This window comes from Vespa velutina, chromosome 1, assembly GCF_912470025.1.
Source record: "Vespa velutina chromosome 1, iVesVel2.1, whole genome shotgun sequence".
Classification (NCBI taxonomy): domain Eukaryota; kingdom Metazoa; phylum Arthropoda; class Insecta; order Hymenoptera; family Vespidae; genus Vespa; species Vespa velutina.
This window is the reverse complement of record NC_062188.1, coordinates 3,602,008-3,613,027: the sequence shown is the minus strand read 5'-3', so window position 1 is coordinate 3,613,027 and position 11,020 is coordinate 3,602,008. Positions and strand designations below refer to the sequence as shown.

Sequence of the window (11,020 nt, the reverse complement as noted above, 5' to 3'; positions counted from 1 at the left end):
ATTTTTATTGAAGGAAAAAAAATCAAGTAGCGTAGATTTTAAGACAATGTTAAGATTCTTTAAACTTAAAATTGTTCTTAAATTTGTTTTTTTATGAAAAAAAAATAATTGTACATAAAGTTTTCATTTCATACATCGTGTATATTAAAAATAATGTTATAATACATATATCTGTTATTATACAAGTTTCTTTAATACTAATATATTAGTATTAAAATTTGATTCAGTATCATAATCTTTTAAATATTATTATAAAAAATTAAAGGCTAAATTGTCAAAATAGAGCGCTTGTTTTCGCAAATGCTTTATTTGAAAGTAGCCTATATTGTAATTTATTAAGTGAGCATTAAATATAAGTGCTCGTAATGATAAACAAACAGTTTATAAAAAAAAATAATATATTTCAATAAAATTCATCAAAATAGATTTTAACTTTTTTTCTTTTATATAAATATGCAATGTTTTCTTTTTATATAATTCCATGTGAAATATTTTTAACTGGTAATAAATAGAATTAATAGAAAAGAAAACATTTCATTCCTGTAATTGTTAAAGATTTTGCTGTACCTTGGAAAAAAGCTTAATATTATTTACACTTTATCTTTCAGATACTGGTGATTATACACACAAATATACACGTAAAATAAGAAGATAAAATTAATGAGATTTCATATTAGATAACATCATAAATAATATTATACATTGAAATTCCAAGTAAAAATTTCAAGTCTTTGTTTCTGATTCATCTTCGATAACGCCCGAGATAAGCTTTGCAATTTGGACAGGTATGATGTACATCCATACATTCATCAATACAACAAGGAATTAAACAGCAACCAAACCAACAACTGGAAAAATTATTAAGTCACATATATATATTATTTTGTTCACCTTGTAGATCAAATAACTTCTTAAATATATATATACCCAAGTAAAGCTATTACAACTCCAGAAATATAAGCGATCATGCCAGGTTCTGTTTTGGTTGTAGACTCTATTTCGGCTTGACAATGTGGACAAATTGTATGAGTCGGTCCTGGTCCCATAGGTACAATAGTAGTTACAATAGTTGGTCCTTGTGCATCTGTATTGCGACAAAATTATTTGTTACGATGGATTTATATTATAAAAAATAAATAATATTTGAAATTGAATGATTATATTGAAACTTACAAATGTCAGCAGATGTAAATGGACTAGCAGGTGGAACACCTCCTACAGTTTGGCTATAAGATGGAGGTGCATATGGTGGAGGTTCATACGGTGGTGGTGGAGTATTTTTGTTCATTTTGCACTAGATTAACTATATATGATTTATATTACTATACGTCATATATATATATATATATATATATATATACATATATATATATATATATATATATATATATATATATATATATATATTAATTATATATATAAAAAAGGAAATATTAAGACAATGTCAATAATGTATGAAAATTTATTTTCATTGAAAAAAGAAATAATTTTAGATCTATTTAGAGAAAAAAAAATGGAATATTTATATTTTAATTCAATTATATCTTACATACATTCTATTTTGACTTTATTAATATAAAAAAAAGCTAAATGTCATAGGCATTGAACATCTGTGTTTTATATTGTTTTTGATATCTTCAGTTACATAATTCTAAAACTAGATATGATAACATTGTACAGACATTACATTAAATTTAAATTTGTATAATAATAGTTACTACAAAAATTTGTATAAATCGAAGTTTATAAAAACGCAAATTATTATGAACAGCAAGTAGAAAGGAAAAAAATTGCACATTATTAATTTCAATTGTTTTATAATTTCTTTAATAATATAACAATCCTTGAATAAAATTCGTAACATATATTCGAAAAAGACGGACGCGTAAAAATTGTCCTTTTTTTTTTAAATCGAGATTACAATAAAGAAGATAATAAAATATTATTAACAAGTGTCAACGCCCAAAATTTCATACACCGACATAAATACACATGAATATGTGTGGTTATTACACTTGTGTAATAACAAGCATGAGTAATCAGTTATTTTTAGAAGATGCATTACCGCTAATTTTTTCAAACTTCCACACTATGACACATAATTATAAGTAATTATTAAATATTTTTCTTCTGAACGTTACAAAATCTCAATAATAACAAACTATTTAATTAAATATTCATTGAAATTTCATTCACATTAATATATTTGATACGAAGTTCTCGAATGTATTTATTTATTTATTCTAGGCCAATCTATTCGCAAATATTAACATACATCGAATCATACGAATGAATAACATAAATCTATTTATTATGATAAATCTCAATAATTATCGAATTAATGAGTTAAGATATAATAAAGTAGAGAATATTTATATTTTTGATTAATCATCTCCCTATCATGTTTCATAAACAATAAATATGGTTAACTAATGTTAAAGGAAGATTAAAGAGAGTATTTAACAATAATGCAATTAGATACTCCATTTACTTCCAAAAATTATTTTTCAATCACTTACACGATAGTCGAAAATATTTTATATACGTCCAACTTATAAGCCACTTTATACAATAAACATAAAAAAAGGGAACGCCAATTTATGATAATTGATAGTGGCGCCATCTTGGTTCATAATATTTTTCAGAACTATTTTCGTTTTCGAAGGTTTTTTATTTAAACAACTCTTAATTCTCTAATTTTATTGTCTTAAACAAAATAAATATTGTTTAATTTATATTAAAATTAAATTGAAAACGTTTATTGTCTTAAATGATAAAAATTAATAAATTATAATTACGATCAACGTGCACCAATGAAAATTATTTTAGTGTAATTAACAATTTTATCGAAATGCAATATTAATATGATATCGATAAATCGATAAATCGATAAAACATTGATTAACCATTCTGTAGACACATAATGAATCATTGATGAACTATTTCGTAGTCACGTTATGAATCGTTGATAAATTATACAATAGATACATAAATCATAGACGAATTATTTCATAGACACTGCTTTTTTGTTTATATTGAAAATACTTTTTCATTCTTATCATTAATATATTATATAATTTGATATTCTCTTTCTCTCAATTTTTATTGTATATATATATATATATTTATTGTAAATTATAAAAATTTAGCGATTTATCGTTAAGTAATATTTCAATTATCGTCAATTTCGGCTCGAGGTCCTGTTTTCTCTCAATCAATATATATATGTTTGTAGCTTTGAATATGACTTTTTGTATACGAATAAAATTTTCAGTATTTTTAATATTCAAAATATTGATTTTTTAAATATTATCAAATTCTGACTTTTCTATCTTTCTTCATATTTAATTTCATATAAAAATTTGTATTACATTGTACATAGAATTAAAAATTGTATGATTGAAATATTATTAAGTGTAATGTTTTTAATATTGTATAAGTATAAATAGAAAATTTTAATGTGTTATAGTCTTTTTGATTTTATTTATATTAAAAAAATTATATACAGTACAGTTTTTGCGAAATCGTATAATTTTATATTTCTGACGACACTTTCGTGACTAATATAATTTTTGAAGTTCTACGTATATATTGGATGTGTCCTACAAGCTCCTTTGACATAGCATTGATTTACAAATTAAACCAAGGTTTTCATTTGTAGAAATATTATAAATTTTACTCATGCACATTTCCAACTCGCAGCTTTGGAAGCGAATTTTGAAACGGTAATTCTATATAACGATTACAATATGATTTCTCTAATGTAAAAAGAAATAATATATCCCGTTAACCTCAAATCTTTTTTTGACATTTTATAAAATCTAATTATATACTTAATCTAATGTCTTTTATAAACTTTCTTTTTATTATAATACATTAAACTTTTTTCATTGCTACCTAATGTTTCTATATATACAATTAAGTATTATATAAGTAATGATCATATACATAAAGTGTATATAATTACAATTCCCTCCAAAATATGTTCTTTCCTTTTTTTTTTTTTTTAATTAATGTATTTGTAATAAAATTTTAGGTGTAATGGATTGAAACTAGTAAATCTTCAAACATATTTAAAACCGTATAGAATAAATTTATTTATCGCAAGAAACAGAGCACAAATCACAATTTTACAAGAAGATAAACTTTTAGAAGTAGAAATGTTACATCCCAAGATGGACAATCTATGCTGGTTACACAAAGTTGCACCAGGATTTCCTATAAATGGTTCAAAGGTAAAATTAATGATAATATATATATATATATATATTTAGATTGATTAATTTTATCTTATATATTGGTGTTATATTACAGATTACAATAATTCATGAACCTGTTCATTTTTATGGCACACTATTGGAAATGTGTAAATTTGCTAAAAGGAGAATCACATTTGCGTCCTTATATTTGGGAACTGGAAAATTAGAATCTGAATTGGTAAACAACAGAATCATTTACTACTTATATTATATAATCTTATAAATCAAGTATAAAATTTATAATTGTTTATAGGTACAAACAATAGAGCATGCTATTCTTTCAAGTAATGGAAATATTAAAGCTAGATTTCTATTAGATTACATGAGAGGTTCTAGAGGTGTACAAAATTCACGCAAAATGTTAGAACCATTACTCAAAGGAAAATATGCTCATTGCTCTGAAGTCTTTCTCTATCATACACCTAAACTTCGTGGACTTCTAAAGGTTATTATGCCTGATCGTTTTAATGAAGTTATAGGTTTACAACATATGAAATTGTATATGATAGATGATACTTTGATAATTAGTGGGTATGTACGTATGTGCATAAGTAATCATTTTATAGTAAGATAATATTAATGGATTTTATATTTTTATAGTGCAAATTTAAGTAACGATTATTTCACGAATCGGCAGGACCGATATTTTATAATAGAGGATGCTAAGGAACTCTGTGATTTCTATGATGATTTAGTCAAAAGAGTGGGAGAATTTAGTTTTGTTTTGCAATCAGACGGTAGTACAAAGTTGAACTCTACATTAAGTTCTCATCCATGCGAAGGACCAAAGCAAGAATTTTCTGAGGAAGCTGCACATAGAATAAAAACGCTTTTCCAAAATGAAATCCAAAAACGTATTGAGCTTAACAAACAAAGTAATTAGTTTTTATATTTAAGAATTTGATAGTCCTATATACAAATTAATAGTTATTTTATTTGTTAGAAGAAGCTTTAGATGCAGATACTTGGATATTTCCATTAGTGCAAATGGGCCAACTTAATATATTACACGATAGTGAAGTAACATTGAAGTTGTTGCAATCAGCTTCATTGGGAGCGAGACTTAAATTAGCAACTGGATATTTTAATTTAACTTCAGATTATATCAGTGCAGTACTTAAACATTGTCAAGCTACATGTGATCTTCTAACAGCACATCCTACTGCTAATGGATTTTTTAGTATGTTTTTTAGTATGCACGCTAAATTTATATACAAAATTTTTTCATTCAAATAATAATATAAATTTAGTATGATAATAATCTTAACCCGTAGGTGCAAAAGGTATAGCAAGTAGTATTCCAGCAGCATACACAAAGATAGAAGAATCATTTTATAAAACTTGTGAAAGATTAGGTCAACAAGAAAGAGTAACATTATGGGAATTTATTAAACCAGGATGGACATATCATGCTAAAGGACTTTGGTACTATTTACCAGGTCAACAAAGACCTTGTCTGACTCTTGTTGGATCACCTAATTTTGGTATGTCATAATAAAATTAAAGAAAAATGCAATAGGTAATGATATTTTACGGTCCGTAATATATTAGGTTATAGATCAGTGAATAGAGATTTGGAAACACAAATTGCAATCGTGACCAAAAATGAAAAATTACAAATGGCTTTGCAAGAAGAACAGGAACGTTTGTTTATGTACGCTAAACTAGTTACAAAAAGAACATTTTCTCAAGAAGACCGAATACCCCCAGCTTGGATACGTACAACAATTGTGTTATTTCGATATTTTTTTTAGTACAATACCAACGTCTTCGATGGTTTCATTCAATGACCGATACCTCAAAACTTATTTAATTATTATAAACTTTACATTATATTAATATATACAAATGAAGTATTATTGGTGAACGATAGCTTAAGTTAATAAGGATTATTATCTATATAGCTTGGTTCAAATATTCACGTAAGCACACGTATCATAAGACTGTAAATAAAAAAAAAAATTCTGTAACACATAGAGTACATAGTGTATATTACGGTACATATTTCATTAATACAGACAAACCTATCAGACACAAATAAATTATGTTATAATGTAAGTATTATATCTTCTCTAATTCATTTATTACATATGTCATGTAAAAATTGTTGATTTTTTTTTAATAAGAAATATTTTACTTTTACAAATGATAAACTAATTACCATGGGCATAGGTTAAATAAATAAAAAAAATTCTCTGATGTGTACAAATTGATAGAATAATTATTTCCTTGTCTACATGCTATTCTGTATGGGATGTGGTAATATTTTATGTTACTATGGTTCCGACGTTTTATGCGGATTATTGGAATTACAGAATTCATTCCAATTACAATACAGAAAGAATATGATAGGAATTGTCCATAACCGTATAGGACAGTCATTTTTAATTATAGAGTCACAATCAATATGACTCTATTATAGTAACCACGGTGACACTGCACAATTAGTTGATTCAACTGACTTTGCTTCAGAGATTTCCAAGACCAGCAAGCAGAAGAAAAATTTGATGGCTTTATTATTATTTATTTATCATCAATGATGAACGTTTCTTCTTTTACGAAAAATTCTACAACTTCTTCTTCTACGTTCTTAGAATCAGAATCTAATTCATCTGTATCGATATCTGAAAAATATACGAAAAAGTATATTACAATGCTAGATTTAAGAGTTATTAATTTTTAATAATAAGATATTTGATAATTCTACTCACTGTTACGTAATTCAAGGCGACGTTTCTTTTGATTATTATACTCGTCTATTCTCTTTGTGCGATATTCTTCAAAGGCTTTCATTGCTGCACATCGTTTCTCAATAAGTTCCTATATGATAAAAATATAGTTATTAAAATAATGATACATACAAATACACATATATTTGATATAATTAATACACTTTAAAAGTTCACATACTTTGGAAGCACGTGTTAATCTCATACGATCTTTGCTTTCAAATTGAGCGGAATACTTCTTCAAATTCTTTTTAATTTCTTTAATTTGTTCAGCGGTAAGAAGAGTCGGTGGTCTAGGACGCCATAATAACTGATTGAATGCATTTAAGTTAACTCTTTTCAAAATACGACCTTGGAATGTCCATATCCAATAACCATTATCAACAGTAGTTTTCCAGCTAGAGACAGCTGTTACAACATATCTAAAAGGCAGGAAAATATTAATTATAAAATATGATATTAGAAGAGGGGAAAAAAAAAGAAAAGAAAATTTAACAAACCTTCCAGTTGGATCCCATTCGACATCTGAAGTTTGATAATGATCAGTTGAATTCATAATAGTAAAATCATTAGTGTCAATAAATTCAAGAGCACCAGCCATTGTTGTTAGACCAGCCAATACAACAAATTGACCAGATGGAGACCAGAATAAATGGTTACATGCCTTTTTTTCCAATTTTTCTGTTAAGTGAATTTAAGGTTTAAAAATAATTTTTTCAAATAGAAGAAGAAAATAAGATTTAATAAATAAATTTACAAACTTACTAAGAAGAGCAGGTTGATGACCACATCTGACTTCATAGAAGCTTACATTTACACTTGGAATTTCTCCATGAATTATAGCAAATTTATTGCCAATTGGTTCCCACGCGAAAGCATGGATAGGTTCTTTTATTTCTACACTGTCAACAGGGATCTGTTTCTCTCTCATATGAAAGATTTCAAAATTATATGACATTCCCTATAATCAAAAATATCATATTAAAAAATTATTCATTTTTTAATAATTCATTTAAATGTATATACATTTTCAAATGTTTTATCGATCTTACTGTGTATTTTTGTTCTGTTTTTTCTTTACGTTTAGCGAAACGATCTACTTTTACACACAAGTAATCTCCAGATTTCTGCCAATATATCTTACAATCAGCAACATTGAACAGGTTCTTATTTCGTATCTCGTTGCGACTATAACGATATATCAATTATTAGTTTATATACAAGAAAAAAATTGTGCTTTTGAGGGGAAAATAAAAAAAAAAAAAAAAAATAAATAAATACAAATACGAAATTATTTACTTTGGAATTTCCAGCAGAGTGACTCTTGCAGGAACATCTTTATCTTCTGGCACCCAATAAGCTAGAACATTATCTGTAGGAGACCAACTGAAGTCTCTAATACCGGGTATTTTAATACTTTTCTTATCCAGTAGTCTGAATGACTATAAAATAAATATAAATTCGTTCATTTTAATTTTATAACTATTCCTATATGAACTTATATATGTGTACAGACACGTACACATATTATATAGAAAAAACTTACTGGTGTTTCATAAACACTTAAAACATCTATACCCATCCAAGCTAAATACTGATCATCGTGGGACCAACGGAATATAGGCCACACTGAAGATCCTTCTGGATAGAAAGAACGCTTCTCTTGACCAGATAGAATATCCCAAACAGCCAGACGTTTTTGATCTGAGCCTAGGTCAGTTCGTGGTGTATATGTTACAAGATAACGTTCACAAGGTGAAAAATCAATACATTCAACGCCTCTTTGACTGAATTTCACTTGTTGGACAAATTGAGGGCCACCCCACAGTGCAACACCTAATTTATGAAAGGTTGCCAAGTATGTACCCAAAGGTGACCATTTAACATATGTCTCTGTCCAACGCTGTTAGTAAAGTATATTTATAAATTTCATTGTTGATGATTTCTTAATCATTAGATATTATTTGTAATTAAACTTACAGGACGATCTTCCAACAATGTAGGTTCAGGAGCAGAGTTTTGCCAAATTTGAACAGATACAGCTGGACCATTTCCATACAGTACACAAAACTGATCATATGCATCTGGTTCTAATAAATAATAGTGCAAATCGCTAGCTGCTTTAAATGGTTGAGGTTTTGGCGGTTCCCAATCAGTAGGAATTTCTTCGTATTTTTTGAAGTCAGTAAACAGATTTACTTTCAAAGTATGTTGCTTATCGATCTTATGATTATTTGCAGACTTGGCAGCTGCCAGTGCATTCATTGGACTACTGTATTCCAAGAAGATATACCTATTTTGCAGTAGTAAAAAAGATGAAAAGTTAAAATTATTATTCTTATAATGGATCTTAATTCATAGAGAGATACAATATAACTAACCCTTTGGTATATCCATTTTCATTTTTGGGATAATATTGATTAACTATTGTACCAAACTTTCCAAGGACCTTACTGATGAACGATTGCAATTTTTCTAATCTTTCTGGCTCCACCTGAGGTACACCGTCGATGACGACAACAGATTCAACTCCATCCGTCTCCGAGGGTTTTTGTTTTAAAATGTCACCGAGTAATTCTGATATAAAAATGTAAACAAAGAAAAATTAGAAATAATATAAAATGTTTTAAAAGCATGCAATTATTACATAAAGAAAAGTTGTGTAAATTCACTTTTTTTTTCTCTCTCTCTTTATTTATACATAGACAAAACGGAGTTTGATTTTTGGAGGTTATGTCGCATGTGCCACATTTCCAAATTGTACGCGACCATGCCTTCTATCGTCTTAGGGTAACAATTGTTGAATGTCATTTCAAATAAAACGTGCCTACCTTCGTCGGTAATATCATCAACAAAACCTTCTGGATCACTGAAGTTTGGTTCTTCATCGTCATTCAAAATATCATCGTTATTTTTGACAGCATCTTCATTTTGAGGCGTTTTATCAACTAACGTTTTCTTCGCCATCTTAGAAACCTCTTTTGGTGTACCGGGTTAAAGTGGCAGCGAGCCACGATTACAACGCCTGTACAGCGAAACGTTCGAAAAAGAATACTGTGCTACCAACTGTTACACTCATCTTTCATTTGTACCTCCATTTTACTTACGAGTCAGGTTAACGTTCATTGGTTGTGTTTATTTTATCACTAGAATATCCTTCAATCAGTGATGAGTTTAAAATTTTATAAATTTATAAATTCAAATTATAATCATGCAATATCTTATTCAATAATAAATGCAGTAATATTCATTAATTATTTAAATCAAATATTCGTGTTAATTCAACAATTTAAATTATCATATAATAGAATAGAATTGTTGTCGAAAATATTTTCCCCCACTTGAAAAATTACTATGAAATTTGATTTGATTTCATTTTATCCTTAATGATAATAGAACAAGCACAAGGTATACGACTTACGTTACTTTTATATTTATATTATCAAAGTCATTGATACGCGCCAAATTCAAAATGCTTCATAAAGAATATGTCGTAGAACTCGTTCAATTATATATTCTTTTTATGTAATTGTCATATGTTATTTCTTTTTACATGAATATATTTTTATATCTTTCATTAATTTATATAGTGGATATTTATATACATAAATGTTATAATTATGGCTGGTGGTTAGTAAAATATACATTTTATCGTTAATATTCATTTTGCAATAACATTTAAGAAAATGTTTGGTTATATCCCGATGAAATTCTTTAGTTGTACGTCGAAATAAAACCTCTATGACGCGATTGTTATCCCATGGCATTCTAAGAACTAGCATGATATTTAGAACATTGAAAGGGGGTTTAAAGGTACGAATATATATTTCGAAACAATTCGTTTACTTTACTAATGGATTCTATCTAAATGTGAATTCGACTTTAATCAATGGAATGTATAATCCTTATTTCAATTTTTTAGATACCAAAATATCAAAATACATACCGATTAGAATCTTTCGTTCCATTAAAAATAGAAGTGGTCGATAAAATATTGAAGGACGTAATGTCTTCCTCCTTGCAAGATATGAG

The 11,020-nt window shown here is 27.2% G+C and overlaps 4 protein-coding genes across 5 annotated transcripts in view; 2 read left to right on the top strand and 2 right to left on the bottom strand.

The window, feature by feature from the left end:
* Positions 1 to 126: 126 nt before the first annotated feature.
* Positions 127 to 2,649, bottom strand: LOC124948516 (LITAF domain-containing protein). The gene is made up of 4 exons (XM_047492230.1): positions 2,520 to 2,649; positions 1,174 to 1,303; positions 928 to 1,084; positions 127 to 848 (listed from the first exon to the last, which is right to left on the bottom strand). The coding sequence occupies exons 2-4, from the start codon at positions 1,286 to 1,288 to the stop codon at positions 743 to 745; spliced, it is 378 nt and encodes a 125-aa protein (XP_047348186.1). The 5' UTR covers positions 1,289 to 1,303; positions 2,520 to 2,649; the 3' UTR covers positions 127 to 742.
* An 827-nt stretch (positions 2,650 to 3,476) lies between these two features.
* On the top strand, positions 3,477 to 6,317 carry LOC124949137 (CDP-diacylglycerol--glycerol-3-phosphate 3-phosphatidyltransferase, mitochondrial). 2 transcript variants are annotated; one of them, XM_047493774.1, is made up of 8 exons: positions 3,477 to 3,725; positions 4,037 to 4,235; positions 4,315 to 4,437; positions 4,513 to 4,790; positions 4,860 to 5,134; positions 5,206 to 5,439; positions 5,534 to 5,743; positions 5,811 to 6,317. In XM_047493774.1, the coding sequence occupies exons 1-8, from the start codon at positions 3,682 to 3,684 to the stop codon at positions 6,011 to 6,013; spliced, it is 1,566 nt and encodes a 521-aa protein (XP_047349730.1). In that variant the 5' UTR covers positions 3,477 to 3,681; the 3' UTR covers positions 6,014 to 6,317. The 2 variants fall into 2 exon arrangements, with proteins under 2 accessions (XP_047349730.1, XP_047349718.1); XM_047493762.1 differs by having other exon boundaries at positions 3,480 to 3,725; positions 5,203 to 5,439.
* On the bottom strand, positions 6,234 to 10,035 carry LOC124949129 (eukaryotic translation initiation factor 3 subunit B). The gene is made up of 11 exons (XM_047493749.1): positions 9,820 to 10,035; positions 9,370 to 9,565; positions 8,969 to 9,281; positions 8,535 to 8,891; positions 8,288 to 8,430; positions 8,041 to 8,176; positions 7,754 to 7,949; positions 7,489 to 7,669; positions 7,170 to 7,410; positions 6,971 to 7,079; positions 6,234 to 6,883 (listed from the first exon to the last, which is right to left on the bottom strand). The coding sequence occupies exons 1-11, from the start codon at positions 9,953 to 9,955 to the stop codon at positions 6,783 to 6,785; spliced, it is 2,109 nt and encodes a 702-aa protein (XP_047349705.1). The 5' UTR covers positions 9,956 to 10,035; the 3' UTR covers positions 6,234 to 6,782.
* A 694-nt stretch (positions 10,036 to 10,729) lies between these two features.
* Positions 10,730 to 11,020, top strand: part of LOC124956755 (dynein light chain Tctex-type 5-like) — a 649-nt gene continuing 358 nt past the window's right edge. Inside the window, exons 1-2 of the mRNA XM_047512965.1 lie at positions 10,730 to 10,801; positions 10,911 to 11,020. The exon at positions 10,911 to 11,020 is cut by the window's right edge and continues 84 nt beyond it. Coding sequence (XP_047368921.1) covers positions 10,730 to 10,801; positions 10,911 to 11,020 — 182 coding nt within the window. The remainder of the gene's footprint in view (positions 10,802 to 10,910) is intronic.